Source organism: Sus scrofa, chromosome 6 (assembly GCF_000003025.6).
Source record: "Sus scrofa isolate TJ Tabasco breed Duroc chromosome 6, Sscrofa11.1, whole genome shotgun sequence".
Taxonomy (NCBI): domain Eukaryota; kingdom Metazoa; phylum Chordata; class Mammalia; order Artiodactyla; family Suidae; genus Sus; species Sus scrofa.
Window position 1 is genome coordinate 19,870,240 of NC_010448.4, and position 19,068 is coordinate 19,889,307.

Genomic DNA, 19,068 nt, shown 5'->3' on the forward strand with positions numbered 1-19,068 from the left:
TTTTGTCTTTTTTGTTTTGTTTTGTTTTTTGTTGTTGTTGTTGTTGCTATTTCTTGGGCCGCTCCCGCGGCATATGGAGGTTCCCAGGCTAGGGGTTGAATCGGAGCTGTAGCCACCGGCCTACGCCAGAGCCACAGCAACGCGGGATCCGAGCCAGGTCTGCAACCTTCACCACAGCTCACGGCAACGCCGGATCGTTAACCCACTGAGCAAGGGCAGGGACTGAACCCGCAACCTCATGGTTCCTAGTCGGATTCGTTAACCACTGCGCCACGACAGGAACTCCTATTATTATTTTTTAATAGTTATTTCCCCAATACAGTTTTTTTCTACTGTACAGCATGGTGACCCAGTTACACATACACATTCTGTTTTTGCACATTATCATGCTCCATCATAAGTGACGAGACATAGTTCCCAGTGCTACACAGCAGAATCTCATTGCTAATCCATTCCAAAGGCAATAGTTTGTATCTATTAACCCCAAGCTCCCCAATCACCCCACTCCCTCCCCTTCCCCCACCCCCTTGGCAACCACAAGTCTATTCTGCAAGTCCATGATTTTCTTTTCTGTAGAAAGGTTCATTTGTGCATTATGTTAGATTCCAGATATAAGTGGTATCATATGGTATTTGTCTTTCTCTTTCTGACTTACTTCCCTCAGGATGAGAGTCTCTAGTTCCATCCTTGTTGCTGCAAATGGCATTTTTTGTTCTTTTTATGGCTGAGTAGTATTCCATTGTGTATATATACCACATCTTCCTAATCCAATCATCTGTCAATGGACATTTGGGTTGTTTCCATGTCTTGGCTATTGTGACTAAAGCTGCAATGAACATGCGGGTGCATGTGTCTTTTTTTAAGGAAAGTTTTGTCTGGATATACACCCAAGAGTGGGACTGCTGAGTCATGGTAGTTCTATGTATAGATTTCTAAGGTATCTCCATACTGATTCCATAGTGGTTGTACCAGCTTGCATTCCCACCAACAGTGCAGGAGGGTTCGTGCCCCAGATTTAATGACTCTCTGTGATATCCAAAGGAGAGCCTGTGACAGCAGGACTGTCTCAGTCAGCTCAGGCTGCCAGAACCAAATACCCTAGACTGGATGACTTAAGCAATAGAAATATATTTTCTCACAACTTCTGGAGCCTAGAAGTCCAAGACCAAGGTGCCTTCATGGCCATTTTCTGGTGAGGGCTCTGTCCCCAGCTTGTAGATGGCCACCTTCTCACCGTGTCCTCCCATGATGGAAGGAGCCAGGAAGCACTTTGCCCTCTCATAAGGGCACAAATCCCATCTCGAGGGCCCCCCTTCATGACCTCATCTACGCCTAATTACCTCCCAAAGGCCCCTTCTCCAAGTACCGTCACATTTGGGGTTAAGACTCCAACACGACTGTGGGGGGACATAATTCAGTCCATAGAAAGGACCCACCCAGGGTAGTTTTCTATCTATGGCAGGTGCTTGGGATCCACACGGAGGAGCTGGTCTCCCATGGGCCTCCCGGGGCTCTGGCCGGGATATCGTGACAGCTCTGTCACAGAACTGCTGTCATAGCTGGACGGGTCATGGCAACCAGGTGACGGTCTGCCTCCCTGCTTGCTGTTCCTCTGCAGGACCCCTCGTTCCACGTCAGTCTCGCCTGGTGTGTGGGTGATGCACGTCTCCAGCTGGAAGGGCGGTGCCTGCAGGAACTACAGGTGAATCCCCAGTGCCGGAGCACAGAAGGGGCTAAACCCCAGAGGTGATGCTGCAGAAGGTGGCGGGGGCGAGGTGGGTGGGGCGCTGACGGGCCCTGGGGGTTAAGCACACCAACCTGGATCCCTGGGAAATAACTGCCATGGCCAGAGACCCAGGGTGTGACCTGCAGCTCAGAGTGTACACCCAGACCAGCAGCAGGCAGCACCTGGCAGCCGATTGTAATGCTCGCTCTCTAGCCCCACCCCAGACCTAAGAAACCAGAATTTGTCTGCACAATAAAATTTGAGAAGCCCCACCCTACAACATGATCTGAGAGGATGCTGCAGGCCTCCTCTGAGGTCCTTGCCCCTCACCCAGAGGTCAGAGGCTTGGGTGCCCACAGGGCCCGGCAGGCGCTGGCAGTGAGAGAAGCATGCTGGGAGTGAGGCACATCTGCCCTCACAGCCTTTCTCACATCGTGATAAGGAAGAGAGTGCCCTCGGGGAGCTACTACTCACCTCTGGTGGGGGACACGGTGGGGACTTGCCGTGCAGGAATGTGGACCTCATGTCACAAGCTCTTCTATTTTTCAAGAGAAGCCAGAAATCTAGATCTTTTTTTTAATGTGTAATCCCCCTATTTTCAAATGTTGGCAACCAATAAGCATTTTCTAAGAAAACAGTTTTGCAAGCCAAACCAAACATGTGCAGGCCAGATACGGCCCACAGGCCATCATCAAGTAGCCATCCCTGCTCATCCCTGGGGGTGACAAGGAGCTCCGGTCTCGGGCTCCAGCCTGGTTTTATTGACTCCGATCTGGGGCTGTGAGCGTCCATTTCCTCACCTGTGAAGTTGGGATGATAGGACCCACCCCACAAGATTTCTGAGCTGATTAGACAAGGAGACCCGGAGAGCCTGGAGCCTGCGTGGGCCTCGGCCTCCCGAGCGGTGCCCAAGCTCTGAAGGATTCCCGTCGGCTGGCTTTGTTTGCAGTGCCCTCTGAGTCCCCGATTCCCCTTAATGTGACTGTCCTCTCCTGGCTCCTGGTTTCAGGAAATCGTGGATGCGTTTGAAGACTCCGAGATGCTGCTGCGTATGCACGCAGAGCAGATCCGCTGCAAGTCTGGGAACAAATTCTTCTCGATGCCTTTGAAGTGAGCATCGGAGGTCCTCATGGTCCTGGGCTCCTCTGCAGCCAGGCAGAGATGGAGGAACCTACTCAGATCGACAGGGGTGCCGCCAGCCCCCCTGCTGGGAGGCTTGGCTGGAGGTGGGGCTGCTCCTGCTCCTCCTGGTAGCTGGTGCTCTCCTGGCACTCTCGGGTTACTTGTCAGGTTGCTGCTGCATTTCGGTCATTCCCAGAAATCACCGGTAGAGGGCAGCCTGGGCTTCCTAGCTCTAAGTCTGCAGTTGTTAAGCAAACAAAACAAAACAAAAAATGGGGGCCACGTGGTGAGCCCACCCATACTCAGCCAGAATCCCCGTGTGGTTCCTCCAACAAATTGCCCCTCCCCCACACCCCCTTGGGCAGTTTGCCTTTTGATGCCATCGGGCCCAGACCAGGATTTTTTAAGCCATCACGCCCTGGCTCATCTCTGCTCAAGCCTGACATCGGGTACTTCCGCAGGGCCTATCACCCAGTGTCGCTTTTATTTATTTACTTTCGTCTCACCCCCTCCAATGCCAGCAGAGGCCATTTCAGGGCCAAGGCCCAGGGTGCTAATTTGTGGTTTAGCATCAGTTTTCTCCATTCCTTCCTCCCACTCGCTCCCAGCCAGGTGCCTGGGGAGACTTGAGCAGATGTTTCATCTTGGCCTGGCTGGTGGCTTTAAGCCAGGCCTCCAACGCTTCGTGACCTCTGGCTCCCATCAGCTGTGGAGGCAGAGGTGTCTTCGCCAGGTGGAGTTCTCTTTCTGCTGCGTCTAGCTGCCTGCTGTGGCCTGCAGGCTGTCCAAGGAGACACAGGGTGCGAGGTGGGGGACACGGGGTTTCTGTTTTGCTTCAAGCCCTCACCAGAGCAAAGGACCAGTCGAAGAAGACATACTTTTATGTTGTAGTTTTTAATTATGTTAAGAAATAAAAATTGCAACGTTTATTTTGAATTTTGTTTTGGACTTGGACTGCTTCTGTTCAGCTAGGTGCAAAGTTGACTTTGCTCTGCGCCCACCTTCTCCAGCCTGCCTCAGGCTTTGGAGGGACTCTCGGAAGTCTCTGTTACAATTTCAGAGGTGGCCATGAGGGGCCTTAATGATGTCTCAGCACAGGGTGTCACCCAGCCTGCCAGGACTGCTCGCCAGAGGGCTGCACACACCACCTGGGCACGTGGCAGGGGCTGGTGTAAGCACAGACAGTTAGACCCAATCCTGCTGTAACCCTCTCCAGGACCCTCTCATCTTCTCCTCCCCAGAACCCCCTGGAAAGTAAACTGGGTAGGAACAGTTATTCTGCTTTTCCAGAAGAGCAGGTTCAGTGACTTGCCTGGGCTCACATAAGAAATCAGGTAAAGCCTCTAACTTCCATGCTGCCCTTTGCAGCCTGCCTCCGGCTCCTGGTCAGGCCTGCTCTCCCCTGCCCCACCCGCACCCCCACCTCGCCAGGGAAAGGTGTGGGAAAGTGGGGCTCTGGCTCCCACTCTGCCTCCTGCGTCTCTGTGCTTCCTGACGAAAGCTCCCAACCACTGTGCTGAAAGACCCAGAAATTCACATTCTGTGCCTTCTTCCCCGACTCCTCCGCATCAAGCTGCTGATTCAACTAGGACTGGCTGGTCGGTTCTTCCGGCTTTTGAGGTCACACTGGAGAGGGAGCGAGCATCCTTCCTAGCAAATCCGATGTGCAGCCAGGACTTACTGACACCTGCCCTGTGCCAGCCCCTGACCTGGGCACTTGGGGTGAATCAGACTCCTCCAGCCCCTGGATGCTCACAATGGGGGGACGGAAGGAGTGCAGAGAAGAATCCCCATCCCCGGCTTTGCACTTCGCCGACTGAGAGGTGCGAGCCATGCCACTGGCTTCCTGCAGGTTCCAACTTGAGGATGGAGGCCGTCCTCCAACAAGGCAGCTTGTGGGGACACAGACCACCTGATCTTCCTCTTCAGGGATGCGGAGGGAGCCTCCCTCTTGGGCACTTGGTCCATCCGGGAGGGGAGCCCTGGACCATGTGGCACCACCATTAACAAACCAGGCCCACTGACCGGCCGGTCCCCTGGGGGAGGATGTGGCGCGGATGGAATTAGAGCGAGCGCAGCCACTTTGAGAAATGGGCCAAGATCAATAACCGGCTCTTCAAGGGAGAATGGAAGGTGGTGATAGAGGAAGGAAGCTGGAGATTCACCGAGAGGGGCGGCGGGGGGCAGGCGGGCCGGGCGGCAGGGCTTGGCGGGCGCCCAGACACTGAGTGCGCCGCTGGAGAGGGCGCGCTCCCGGCGCCGCACTGACAGTGCAGAGCGGCTGGGGCTCTTCCATAAGAGGAGATGTGCTCCCGAGACAGGAGGCAAGACCAGAGCAGGCTGGGGTCCACCCCTCAGCAGGCAGGCGAGGAATAAAGACAGCTCTCCAGGGGGATTTTATCACGCCAGGGAGGGTGCAAAGTCAACACATCTGGCCTCGGTGTCCTCAGATGTTCCCTGCAGGGCAGGGAAATCATCACCTCACGGTGGCCTGTTTGGCCCCTTTCCACCTGGCGCTCTCTCCACACGCCTCTCCAGACCACCCCGGCTTTGTTTCCAAGGAAGAGGGGAATTACCGTGGCTTGTGTGGCTGGTTTGTTTATTCCCTATCTTGGTAGGAGCCTGAGGGGCCTGCGGGGGGCGGGGCAGGGAGGCCTCTGGGCCTGGTTCCAACCCATGGCATCTTTCCTCAACAAGGGACCCTGGTCGCTACCTGAGCCAGAAGCTGCCTTTTATGCACGAGGAGACGAACCCAGAGCGGAGATAACTTGCTCAAGGTGCCCAGTAAATTCGTGCTGTGCAGGAACCCGTGGCCCAGCTTTAGATCCAGCGCTGTTTGTATAACCTCTCACACCACAGCAGGCTCTCAGAATGAAACTGTGCTGTGAAATGAGGTGTCTGGGCTTTAATTCAAAAGACTCCAGGAAAAAAGAAAGGGTGGGGGAGGATAAAGGCTGGAGGAAAAGATAGAGGCAAGATGTGGGTCGTGTTGAAAGCTGGGCCACTGAGGGCTGGCGTTCACAGGCTCAGTCCCACCCATCCCCCGCAGGACCCGCAGAACCGCAGGCCCCTGTGATGGATGCAGGTCCAAACCCACTTTGAAGCCCTGAGGTACCTGCAGAGCCCAAAGCCAGGTCCTGGGAGCTTCGAGGTCTGGTCACAAGGGACATTGTTTCTTTAAGGTAGGATTTAGCCCAAGACAGGAACCTCCAACAGAGAAAACAATGATAGCCTTGTCTGACCACAGGCTCTCAGAGCAGTGCTCAGGGTTCCTGGGCTCCTGTCTTTGCTCGGTACCCCTAAACTCAAACTCCTTTTTTTTTTTTGGTCTTTTCTGGGGCGGCACCCACAGCATATGGAGGTTCCCAGGCTAGGGGTCTAATAGGAGTTGTAGCCACCGGCCTACACCACAGCCACAGCAACCTGGCATCCGAGCCGCATCTGTAACCTACACCACAGCTCACAGCAACACCAGATCCTTAACCCACTGAGCAAGGCCTGGGATTGGACCCACAACCTCATGGTTCCTAGTCAGATTCATTAACCACTGAGCCACAACAGGAACTCTTCAAACCTTTTTTTAAATTGGCCGATTGTGAATAAATACTGTGAAAAATTGCAGTGCATTCAGCTGCAATTTTCCTGTCATCCATTTCTTTCTTTCTTTTTTTTTTTTTTTTTGGCACATCCACAGTATATGGCATATGGAAGTTCCTGGGACAGGGATTGAACTTCCTCCATAGCAGCAACCCAAGCCATTGCAGTAACAACACCAGACCTTAACCTGCTGCACCACAAAGGAACTTTTTTTTTTTTTTTTTGTCTTTTTTGGGCCACACCCCCGGCATAGGGAGGTTCCCAGGCTAGGGGTCTAATTGGAGCTGTTGCCTCCAGCCTACACCACTGCCATAGCCATGCCAGATGCAAGCCGCATCTGCTACCTACACCACAGCTCACAGCAATGCCGGATTCTTAACCCACTGAGTGAGGCCAGGGATCAAACCCTCAACCTCGTGGTTCCTAGTCGGATTCATTTCCACTGCGCCATAACGGGAACTCCCCCTGTTGTCCATTTCTGAGGGCCACTATATGTTTCCCAAAAGGAAATTTCAAAGTAAAGAATTTAGAAATCCATTTCCCCAGTGAGGGACCCCACAGAAAAGTCAGTCAGTGGAAATGGATAAAACTGTCCCATCCTTTTCTCCAAACCCCAACTTCCTTTCCCTGAGGCTGCTCGGTTCAACACCTGGTACTGTTCACTGTCAGTGGTGACAAAGATCTTTGCTTGACCAAACTTCAGACAGGCTCTCCTGAACCCTCTCCCAACAAGGCCCATCTGTGCACTTCCTTCTAGAATCCAGGTTTATCCAGTTTGAGCAAGAATCTTGCTAAAGCACTTTATTGAGAACTTCCTACCCTTGATATCTAATCAAACTCGGCATCCCCACTCCCTCCCCAAGATGATACCCGATCACCCGGCCTGCCATCAGCCACAATCCCCAGACTCGATGTCTCCTCTTAGTACTTTTCCATCCACCACTGCCGCGCCCCTCCCCCCACTTGCTCCTTGGCTATAAATCCCCACTTGTTCTGCTTGCACTTGGAACTGAGCCCAGCTCTATAGAGGAGTCTCTCTCCCCTATTGCAATAGTCTTTTAAATAAAATCTATCTTCACTACTCTAATCTCTGTCCAACTCTAATTCTCTTTAACATTTTTTGGTGCTGTGACTCAGATCTGGATCTGAACCACCCCCGAACCCTCAGATGTGACAATCAGGCCTCATAGGGCACATCCATCAGCACTTTTTTTTTTTTTTTTTAATTTACAGCCATACTTGCAACACATGAAAATTACCAGGCGAGGGGTCGAATCAGAGCTGCAGCTGCCAGCCTACACCACAGCCATGGCAACACTGGATCCAAGCTGCATTTGCAACCTATGCCGTAGCTTGCGGCAATACCGGATCCTTAACCCATCGAGCGAGGCTGGGTTTCAAACCTGCATCCTCACAGAGACTACATCGGGTCCTTAACCCACTGAGCCACAACAGGAACTCCTATGTACACTTTTTGTCTCCTGTCTGCTTGCTGGTCTGGGGATCCAGTGGTAAGTTTGACTGCAAAATCCAGTGCTCTGGATAAACAACCACTGGAGCAGAATGAGGACAGAGCTGGATTCTTAAGATTCTGAGTATATTCTAGAAATTAGAGTCCCAGACAAGCCAAGGCCAGGTAAGAGTCCTGGATTTCTCTGTAACAAGCTGCGGTAGAGTCCCAAGCAAGCTGGGTTAGAGACCTAGGCTTTTCTGATTCTAAGAGGCTAGTCCCTGCAAGAAGCGGAGGCTGGGTTGGAATCTCATTTCTCTGTCTGTAAAGGCACTGTTAGTCAAGAACCAGGAGACTTCTTTTACCCCAAATTCTCTTGAGCTACCACAGCCACCCTGGGGCTCCTGGGATCTGCCCAAATTAGTCCACTTACACACGGGGAGCCCAAGGGCCAAAGGGAACAAAACTCTGATGCACAATGATTTGCTTTTTTCACTTGGGATGAGGAGGATAAAAAGCAGCTGAATGATTCAAACCTCATCCAAACTACTGAAGTTCTTAAGCAGTATCTTCAGAAAATGCCTCCCTTTCTTTTTTCTTTTTTTTTTTTTTTTTTTTTTTTTTTTTGGTCTTTTTAGGCCTGAAGGTGAGGATGCATATGGAAGTTCCCAGGCTAGGAGTCAAACTGGAGCTAGAGCTGCCAGCCTGCACCACAGCCACAGCAACTGATCCGAGCCGAGTCTGCGACCAACACCACAGCTCAAGGCATCACCAGATCCTTAACCCACTGAGCAAGGCCTAGATTGACCCCGCATCCTCGTAATACTAGTTGGGTTCGTTACCACTGAGCCATGCTGGGAATGTCTTCTGACCCAGTAAAGCCCGTTGAGCCCCTCCCAGCTCTCTGTGACACCCACCCCTCTCTCGCAGAATGTTCCCCACCAGTGGCACCTCAGCCCTGCCACTCCCCATAACTCAAGGTCCCTGAGATCCCATCTCCTGTAGATGAAGCCAGGGACGGGGTGGGGGGTGGGAGGGAGGAGCCCAGGACTCCAGGGAGGCCAGTGGAAGGGAGAACATTTAACCTTGGTCTCTGTCAGAATTACACGCCATCTCAGGGACTTTCCTGACTCCCTCATGAAAACGGGAAGATTTATTGGACAACTGACGATTTTTCTGGAAGTAGACGCTCCAGATTCCCCAATTTATGTAACTTATCCACGTATTGGTTGGCCCTGGGGTTGCCTCCCTTCGGTTTGGAAAAACCAAAAGGAGCACCGTTCCTGAAGACCCCCAAGCACCTCAGGGGACCGTGAGTCTCATCGGAGGAGGAGGAAAGTGACTAGGTGCCATCCCGCAGGTCTCTCTCACCAAAAGTGACCGGTCGCGTATTCAAAGCTGTAAGCAGCAGAGAGATGAACTGTGGCTGACCATCGCCGTCAGTTAGAGACAACATGGAAAGAGCATTCGGGGCTGGACTCGACTTCCCAGGCAGCCTCTGCCCTGGCCGCAAGCTTTGGAAGTGGGCTCAGACACATTACAGCAAAACAGTATTAAGTGGCAAAAGGCAAACATGTCTGAGCACCAGCATTAGCCCAGCATGATGAAGTGGTTATTTCCAGAAAACTGGAAAACACAATGCAAGCTTATGGCATTGCCATTAAAACAGCTGGAAGGACTTAAAGCTCCAAAATTATGGTCTCCTATTGATCAAGACCCTTGCTGAAACGGTAAGGAATTAAAAGGACATGGGTCTGGGGGTGGTCAGACCTTGAGAGGAGGAGGAGGCCTGAATCCCTTCCTCGCTGGAAAGAGACTGACTCTCCTCCGAGGAAGTAAATGGCAGGTGCCCTCAATGGTCACCAAACGCGTGAGGGGAAATAAGCCTACAGGTGACAGGTCCCCACCACGGTTCTCAGCATCACAGCAACACATCCTTCCCTTCACACCCCCTTCCTCAGGGTCACGAACTTGATCCATGGCCAGTTTCGATAACCTACCTCATAATTTGCCTCTATCTCAACCCATTCATATTTCTGTGGGACCACTTAAAGCTCAAAACAACTTCCTTCTCAGTTCCACCAGCACTCTTAGGAAGCCTAGTAGATGGGAGTTCCCTGGTGGCTCAGGGGGTTAAGGACCCAGAATTGTCACTGCTGTGGCACAGGTTCAATCCCTGGCTCAGGAACTTCTGCATGTCACAAACCGTGGGTACAGCCAAAAAAAAAAAAGAAGCCTAAAAGAACCTTCTTATGAGTTGAGGTATAGGAACCCATCAGGTCCTGAAGGACTCTTTCTATAGGTCCCTGACTCCTCCCCTTCAGGCTACATCCCCTAACAGTTTCTGTTGTTGTTCTGATTTTTTTGTGTGTGTGTGCCCTTCAACTAACACCTATCTCACTAATCTTTTTTTCTTTTCATTTTTTCAGGGCTACACCTGCAGCCTATGGAGGTTCCCAGGCTAGGGGTCAAATCAGAGCTGCAGCTGCCGGCCTACACCACAGCCACAGCAATGCAGGACCCAAACCACATCTGCAACCTACACCACAGCTCATGGCAACACCAGATTCTAAAACCACTGAGTTAAGGATCTGCATCCTCATGGATACTAGTCAGGTTCTTAACCTGCTGAACCTCAGTGAGAACTCCTCTTTCACTGAAAATTTAAATCAGGAGTTCCCGTCGTGGCGCAGTGGTTGACGAATCCGACTAGGAACTATGAGGTTGCGGGTTCAGTCCCTGCCCTTGCTCAGTGGGTTAACGATCCGGCGTTGCCGTGAGCTGTGGTGTAGGTTGCAGACGCGGCTCGGATCCCGCGTTGCTGTGGCTCTGGCGTAGGCCGGTGGCTACAGCTCCGATTGGACCCCTAGCCTGGGAGCCTCCATATGCCGCGGGAGCGGCCCAAGACCAAGAAATAGCAAAAAGACAAAAAAAAAAAAAAAAAAAAAAAAAATTTAAATCAACTACTAGACAGAATTCCCTCTTCTTTATGGGCAAAATATCTGCATCGATGTTGGATGCATATGGTTGCAGAGCCCCTTCAGGCAGAAAGAGATCTCTCCACACCCCTTCGCAGGACTCCCCAACCTCATTTAAGGCCAGCAGCCCTTGAGGGGCTCTGCCTGGTAATTCAAGATTTATTAGATGGGAAACTTCTAGTTCCCGCTCCTCGTCCATGCGCGACTCCCACTTGGGCCATCAAAACCCTAAGTGGTCAAGGATGCCGGTTAGTCCAAGATCTGCGACTTATCAAAATCATCAAACCCAGATTTGCCCTGGTGCCTCGTCCTAGCACCATCCTGTCCTCTGTTCCTCCCCACACCCACTATTTCCCAGCCTTCAACTGTGCTCCATCGTGTGTAGGATTCCCTTTTATGAAGAACCCTAGTGTTTTGCCTTCATCTGAGACAACCAATAATATACCTGGACTGTTATGCCCCAGGAGTTTGCTGAGGTTCCTACTTAGTTCTCACACACCTGAATGCCAATTTGAGGGACTTAAAATTCCCAGGAGACTCTACTTTAGTCCAATATGCAGATGACTTTTCTTTCTTTTTTCTTTCTTTCTTTCTTTCTTTGCAATTCTTGTCCTTTCTTTCTATGGCTGCACCTTCGGCACATGAAAGTTCTCAGGCTGGGGGTGAATCAGAGCTGCAGCTGCCATCCTACGCCACAGCCACAGCAACACCAGATCTGAGCTGCATCTGCAACCTACACAGCAGTTTGGAGCAGCGCTGGATCCTAATCCACTGAGCGAGGCCAGGGATCAAACCCGCATCCTCAGAGAGACAACGTCAGGTTCTTAACCCACTGCACCACAATGGGAACTCCTGACCTCCTTCTTTACGACGATTCCTTTTGGACATTTAATACCTCTTTAAGACATTTGCAAGAAAGGGCCATGAGGCAGCTAGAGACGAAATTCGACTCTGCTCTCTGTGTGTCTGATATCTGGGTCATGATATTTCAGCTGCAGTTGAGCTCCACAGACGGAGCCTCTGCTACTCAAAATTTTTCTTTCCCTGAAAGAGGAGGACTACCGACAGGTTTGGGGGGTCTTATGGGGTATTGTAGGACGTGGATACCTAATTTCACTGTGACTGCCTCTCCCCTCTATGCCATGACTAGGGAGATGCCCCCAGACCCAGCAATCTCGGACCCCCAATCCAAAGATGTTTTCAATGCCTTAAGGGCTCTCTGCCTTCGCCTCCGACCTTTGAACGTGCCAATGACTCCCTGCCTTTTTGCTTCTCTGTGCATGAATGAGAGGGTCATGCCCCCAGAGTGTCATCCTAGAAGCAGAACGGACACCAGAGACCTCTGGGATATTACAGTTTGGCCTCTGACCCAGCAGCTAAGGCATATTCCCCTTGCCTGGGAGCCATGGCTACAGCCACCAAACTGGTCCAAGCGACCCCTGATTTAGTTTTAGCTCATCCGCTTGACATACGCGTCGCCCAAGCGGTCCAGACCCTCCCTTGCGGTTTTTTTTTTTTTTTTTTTTTTTTTTTGTCTTTTTAGCTATTTCTTGGGCCACTCCCATGGCATATGGAGGTTCCCAGGCTAGGGGTCCAATCGGAGCTGTAGCCACTGGCCTTCGCCAGAGCCACAGCAACGCGGGATCTGAGCCGCGTCTGCAACCTACACCACAGCTCACAGCAACGCGGGATCGTTAACCCACTGAGCAAGGGCAGGGACCAAACCCGCAACCTCATGGTTCCTAGTCGGATTCGTTAACCACTGCGCCACGACGGGAACTCCCAGACCCTCCCTTGTCATGAAAACACACAGCACTTTTCTGCATCTCGACTTACCTCTTTTGAAATCTTGCCATTCTCTCTCTCTCACATCACCACACATCACTGTCAAAACCCTCACCCTGGCACCTTGCTTCCCTGGCCCACTGACGGGACTTCCCACAATTGCGTCTTCAACACCAGATCATTACCCTGTGCTAGACTAGCTTTACCAGAAAACCCCCTCCCCCAAGTTGACCTCTTCATGTCGATGGCCCCCCTACCTCCAGAAGGAAGATGGGGGCTTCCAGGCTGGAAATACCATCACTGATCATCCTAAGCCTCTAGAATATCGAGCCTGACCAAATGTCAGGTCAGCCCACGGAGCTGAGTTAATTGCTCTTACTCAGCTTGCAGAAGAGCAGAAGCAATGAATGTTAACATTTATGCCTCGCTGCTCTGCCTTTGGGTTAGTGCATGATTTTGGTACATGGGAGAAAGAGAGGATTCATAACAGCTGGTACCCCAGTCAAAAATGGGCCCCAAACAGCAGAACTTCTAGAGGCACTGTATTTACCCCCAGCAGAGCATGATAGCTGAAATTGAAGGACGTGGCACAAAAAATTCAGATAAAAAATCTGCTAAATATGATAAACTAGCAGGCCCTTCTGCAATCACCTAAGAAATACAAATGGTTTCCAAGCCTTGAGACTACAGCCCCTGCTTCCCACTTCAAGGCCCGAAGCCCCAGTGGGATTATTCACCTTCCCTTGAGAGAGCATGAATTTAGGGTGACTAAGGAAATCATAAACGAGCTCCGCATCGCAAAGAACAGCTTCAGACTCAGAAAGAACTGGGTAGGAGGAGTTCCTGTTGTGGCTCAGTGGGTTAGGAATCCAACATAGTGTCTGCAAGGATGCAGGTTCAATTCCTGGCCTCGCTCAGTGGGTTAAGGATCCGGTGTTTCTGTGAGCTGTGGTGGAGGTCACAGACACAGCTTGGATCCCACGTTGCTGTGGCTGTGGTGTAGGTAGGCAGCTGCAGCTCCAACTTGACCCCTAGCCTGGGAACTTCCATGTGCCGCAGGTGCGAACGTAAAAAAAAAAAAAAAAAAAAAAAACAACTGGATGGGGAAAAGCTGGCTGCTGTTCAAGCCCTTCAGACGGACTTTGGAATCACCGAGCCGGCTACTCGGTAGCTCTTAAGTCTCTCTCTCAAGTCACTGTGTGTGGTTTACACAACGTGATTCCATAGAATGGACAAAATGGGACAGACAGTGGTTTAGACCTTTTGGTTTTCATCTGGATCAAGCAATTCACTTGCCTCCAAGGCCATAAACATAATCCTGGAAAAACTGCACCCAAGATGGGGTGCGGAAGGGAAGCAGATCCCCCTTGGCCCCTCCTTCTCTGGCAAATAGACTTTATCCAATTATCAAAAGCACAAGGCTACCAATGCATACTCACTGTTGTCTACCTGTTTTCGTTTTCATTTTTGTTTTGTTTTTTTTTTTGGCCGCCCCACAGCATATGGAGCTCCCAGGTCAGAGGTCAGATCCAAGCCACAGATGCAACCTAAGCCTCCGCTGCAACACCACCAGATCCTTAACACACTGTGCTGGGCTGGGGATCGAACCTGTGTCCCAGTGCTCCCAAGATGCTGTGGTGCCACAGCAGGAACTTCTGCCTGTTTTATAAATGGTTCAAGGCTTTCCCCTGCCCACATGCCTCAGCAACATCAGATGCCAAAGTGCTCCTGCAACAAATCTTCCCCATCTGGGGTAGCCCCTCTACCATCTCTAATGACAGAGGATCACATTTCATTGGTAAAATTATACAGGGAATCAAAAATGCGACACACTGGTCAAAGACTCCACTACCCTTACCATCGTCAGCCATCAGGCGCCATGGAAACAGCATCCTCAAGACCAAACTGGCTACACTGTTTGAAAAACTGGACTTACCATGGCCACCAGCACGCCCCTTGCTCTTATAACTCGCACATCTTTACCCCATCTCCATGCGAGCTTTTTTTTTTTTTTTTTGGTCTTTTTAGGGCCACACCCGCAGCATATGGAGGTTCCCAGGCTAGGGTCGAATCGGCCCTGCAGCCACCAGCCTACGCCACAGCCACAGCCATGCCAGATCCGAGCCACATCTGCAACCTACACCACAGCTCATGACAATGCCGGATCCTTAACCCACTGAGCAAGGCCAGGGATAGAACCTGCAACTTCATGGTTCCTTGTCGGATTCGTTTCTGAGGCGCCACAACAGGAACTCTGAAGCTATCCTCTTTTGAAATTACCAGAGGAAGACCCATGAGGGCGCCCTATCCACCTTGTCTAGCTGAAGATTCTAACTTAATTCAACTCGACTTCCTTAGAGACTGTCAAGGGTTAACAAGATACAGTCGGGCTTAAAATCAACAGGCTTCCCTGGACTGACTTCCCTTTAGAACTTCCTGATCCTCCCTCACATGACTTAGAAGTAGGTGATCTGGTATTCTAGAAATGCCACCATCACAAAGCCAAACTGGCGCCTGGAAGGGACCTGATACCATTTCACTCATTGCTAAGATGGCTGTCAAATCACGGGGTGTTCAACCTTAGGCCCAGGTTTCACAACTAAAAAAACACAAGAGTCTTATTGAAATAGCTCATATAACTCAACATAAAAAACAAACAAACAAACAAACAAAAAAAAAACCAAACAACCCAGTTAAAAACTAGGCAGAACTGAAAAGATATTCTTCCGAAGAGGAAATGCAGATGGCCAACAGGCACAGGAAGAGATGCACATCGCCAGTCCTCAGGCAAATGCACATCAAAACCACAACGAGATATCAACTCACCCAGGTCAGAAGGGCTATCATCAAAGAGAACACAAATAACAAATGTTGGTCAGAAGGTGAAGAAAAAGTTCACTGTTGGTGGGAATGTAAAGTGGTGCAGCCACTGTGGGAAATGATATGGAGGTTTCTCAGAGAACTAAAAATAGGAGTGTCCGCCGTGGCTCAGTGGAAACAAATCCGACTAGGATCCATGAGGATGCAAGTTCGATGCCTGGCCTCGCTCAATGGGTTAAGGATCCAGCATTGCCGTGAGTTGTGGCATAGGCCATCAGCTACAGCTCCGATTCAATCCTTAGTCTGGGAACCTCCATATGCTGCAGGTTTGGCCCTAAAAATACAAAAAAAAAAAAAAAAACAAAAAAAAAAAACCCGAAAAAAAGAACTACCATATGACCCATCAATTCCACTCCTGGATATATATCCAAGAAACTGGAGTTCCTGTCGCAGCTCAGTGGTTAACGAATCCGACTAGGAACCATGAGGTTGTGGGTTCGATCCCTGGCCTTGCTCAGTGGGTTCAGGATCCGGCATTGCCGTGAGCTGTCGTGTAGGTCGCAGACGCGGCTCGGATCCCGAGTTGCTGTGGCTCTGGCGTAGGCCAGTGGCTACAGCTCCAATTAGACCCCTAGCTTGGGAACCTCCATATGCTGTGGGTGCGGCCCTAGAAAATGCAAAAAGACAAAAAAGAAAACAAAAACACCAATTTGAAAAGATACATGTACCCCAATGTTCATAACAGCATTACATACAATTGCCAACATACGGAAACACCTAAGTCTCAATCAACAGGTGAATGGATAAAGATGTACATACATACAATGGAATACTACTCAGCCATAAAACAAATGAAATTTTTGCCATTTGCAGCAACATGGATGGACTTGGAGGGCCTTATGCTAAGTGAAGTCAGACAGAGAAAGACAAATACTGTATGATATCACTCACATGTGGGATCTGAAAAATAAAACAGACTAGTGAATATAACAAAAAAGAAGCAGACACACCTATAACTCGTGGTTACCAATGGGGGGCATATATTGCTAGGGGATTAAGAGGTATAAACTATTAGGTATAAAATAAGCTGCAACATTAGAGTATACAGACAATATTTTATAAAACTATAATGGAGTATAACCTTTAAAAATTGTGAGTCACTATGCCATACACCTGTAACTTGTATTACTGCACATCAAATATACTTCAGTAAAAATTAACTTGGAAAAAAAGATGTACAAAGCTATTCGGACCACAGAAGTATCCAAGAGGGGGAGAGCTCTATGGAAAGCCTCCATAGACAGATGACAGCCTGAAGCCAGACGCTGCCCCAAGAGCCTGGGAACCAGTAGATGAGTTCACGAGGTAGTCAACTTTCACACAAAACTATGGAACAAGACCCACCTGGGTTCCCCCTCGTCTTCTCTGTTTCTTATTCTTCCCACTTGCCTGGAGACCACCCTCCTGCTCTTCCCACAATAACGCTCTGCCTTTTTTTTCTTTCCTTTTTTTTTTTTTTTTTGGCCTTGCCCACCACCTGCAGGGCAAGGGATCAAACCCAAGCCCCAGCAGTGACAACACCGAGTCCTTAACCACTACGCCAACAGGGAACTCCCGATAACTCTCAGCCTTCACCGTGAATTCTCCTCACCTGGGATGACTCCCACCTTCATTTCTCTGTCTCTAAATTTCCTGCTCCTTCCTCACACTTTCTCCTGCCTCTCAACAAGACTATTTTGCCCACAGAACCTTTAAAAGCTTGGGCTGAACTCGTTGCCACTTCCCATCATGCCACAGACCATTGGTACCCTCCTCTCTTTCCTGTGCCCCCAGCTGGCATTTCCCAGATCCCTTTGATCAATCAGGAAACATATTTTGCTGGCATCCATCCTCTCTTTGCACCCACCATTTTTTTTTTTTTTTTTTTTTGTCTTTTTGCTTTTTCCAGGGCCACTTCCAGAGGCATAAGGAGTCTAATCGGAGCTGTAGCCGCTAGCCGATGCCAGAGCCACAGCAATGCAGGATCCAAGCCACGTCTGCGACCTACACCACAGCTCACGGCAACGCCGGATTCTTAACCCACTGAGCAAGGCCAGAGATCGAACCCGCAACCTCATGGTTCCTAGTCGGATTCGTTAACCACTGTGCCACAACGGGAACTCTGTACCCACCATTTTATTTTTTTTTTTACTTTTTTTTTTTTTTGCTATTTCTTTGGGTCACTCCCGCGGCATATGGAGGTTCCCAGGCTAGGGGTCTAATTGGAGCTGTAGCCACTGGCCTATGCCAGAGCCACAGCAACGCGAGATCCGAGCCGCGTCTGCAACCTACACCACAGCTCACAGCAACGCCGGATCCTGAACCCACTGAGCAAGGGCAGGGACCCAACCCGCAACCTCATGGTTCCTAGTCGGATTCATTAACCACTGCGCCACGACAGGAACTCCCGTACCCACCATTTTAAACCGTGCAATTCCCCATTGTGAGAAAACCCCCAAGTCTATTCCAGTCTGTCTTCACAAGGGTCATGTCTGTTGCCATCGTCATTTTACCCCGGGCCACTTTCTGAGAATGGCATTCATCATTACACTTACCTGGCTGGTGCTAAATTCAACATAAAGGCCCCAAGCTGCTATAGATGCCCTGGCTTCACATGAGTAGAAATGATCCCACTACCCCTCCCCGACCAATTTCCGGGACCCACCCCAACCACCCAGGGACTATCTTCAAACAGATCCTTTCCCCACCCTCAAACTGAACATGCTTTGATTACCCTCAGCCCTCGGATAACTCTTGAGCATGGGCCCTAACTCAGGTGATTCTTGTTTTGTCTGTGGCCCCTAAGTTTATTGGCTATTACCTGCCAGCTGGACCAGATCTTGCTACCTTGCCAATGTTAGCAATCCCTTCATTTCACAGTACCCGCCACAATCTTCTTCCTCTCTTAAACTATGTCTAAAACAATCGCCCACTCCCTCAGGTTCATCTCACTCTCACTATAGAAACAAAAGATATCCAGAACATCATAGATCCCCTCAAAGATGATTTTGATTCCTGGGGAGACGATGTGGAAAAAACAGCTACAGAACTGGGCCAATTTTGGAGAAACCAGTGACAGAATTGGGCCTGTTCCATTCATGACTCCACTACTTTTGAGGCAAAGGTTTGTCCCCAAAAATCTATCCCCTGGCTCAAGAAGTTAGACTCAATAACAGAATCATCTGCTCATCACTGAAGCAATTCGCCTCGTCCCCAGATAACATCACCTTGGCCTCAAATTGGTGACTCACCAACAGTGAGAATCCCAGCGCGCTGTTCTCTGTAACTGCATCGACCTCGATATGTCCCAAGAAGGGGGCCCATGCACAGTGGTCGGGAGAAACTGCTGCACCTTTGTCCTCGGCAATCGACCTGACATCTCTGCCAGGAAGAGTTCAAGAGGGGAACGAAGAAATCTGTTAACACGCTGACACCACCCGCTGAGGAAGTGCAACAGGTCCTGGGACTTCTGGTAGATCCCTGAAGGTCTACGAAGTTGGGCACAAGGACCCGTTCAGCCTCTAATCTTCATCTTTCCATTTATCTTCAAA

At 50.3% G+C, this 19,068-nt stretch overlaps 1 protein-coding gene across 1 annotated transcript in view; it reads left to right on the top strand.

The window, feature by feature from the left end:
• Positions 1–3,777, top strand: part of USB1 (U6 snRNA biogenesis phosphodiesterase 1) — a 21,997-nt gene extending 18,220 nt beyond the window's left edge. Inside the window, 2 exon segments of the mRNA NM_001244803.1 lie at positions 1,619–1,702; positions 2,736–3,777. Coding sequence (NP_001231732.1) covers positions 1,619–1,702; positions 2,736–2,840 — 189 coding nt within the window. The 3' untranslated portion in view covers positions 2,841–3,777.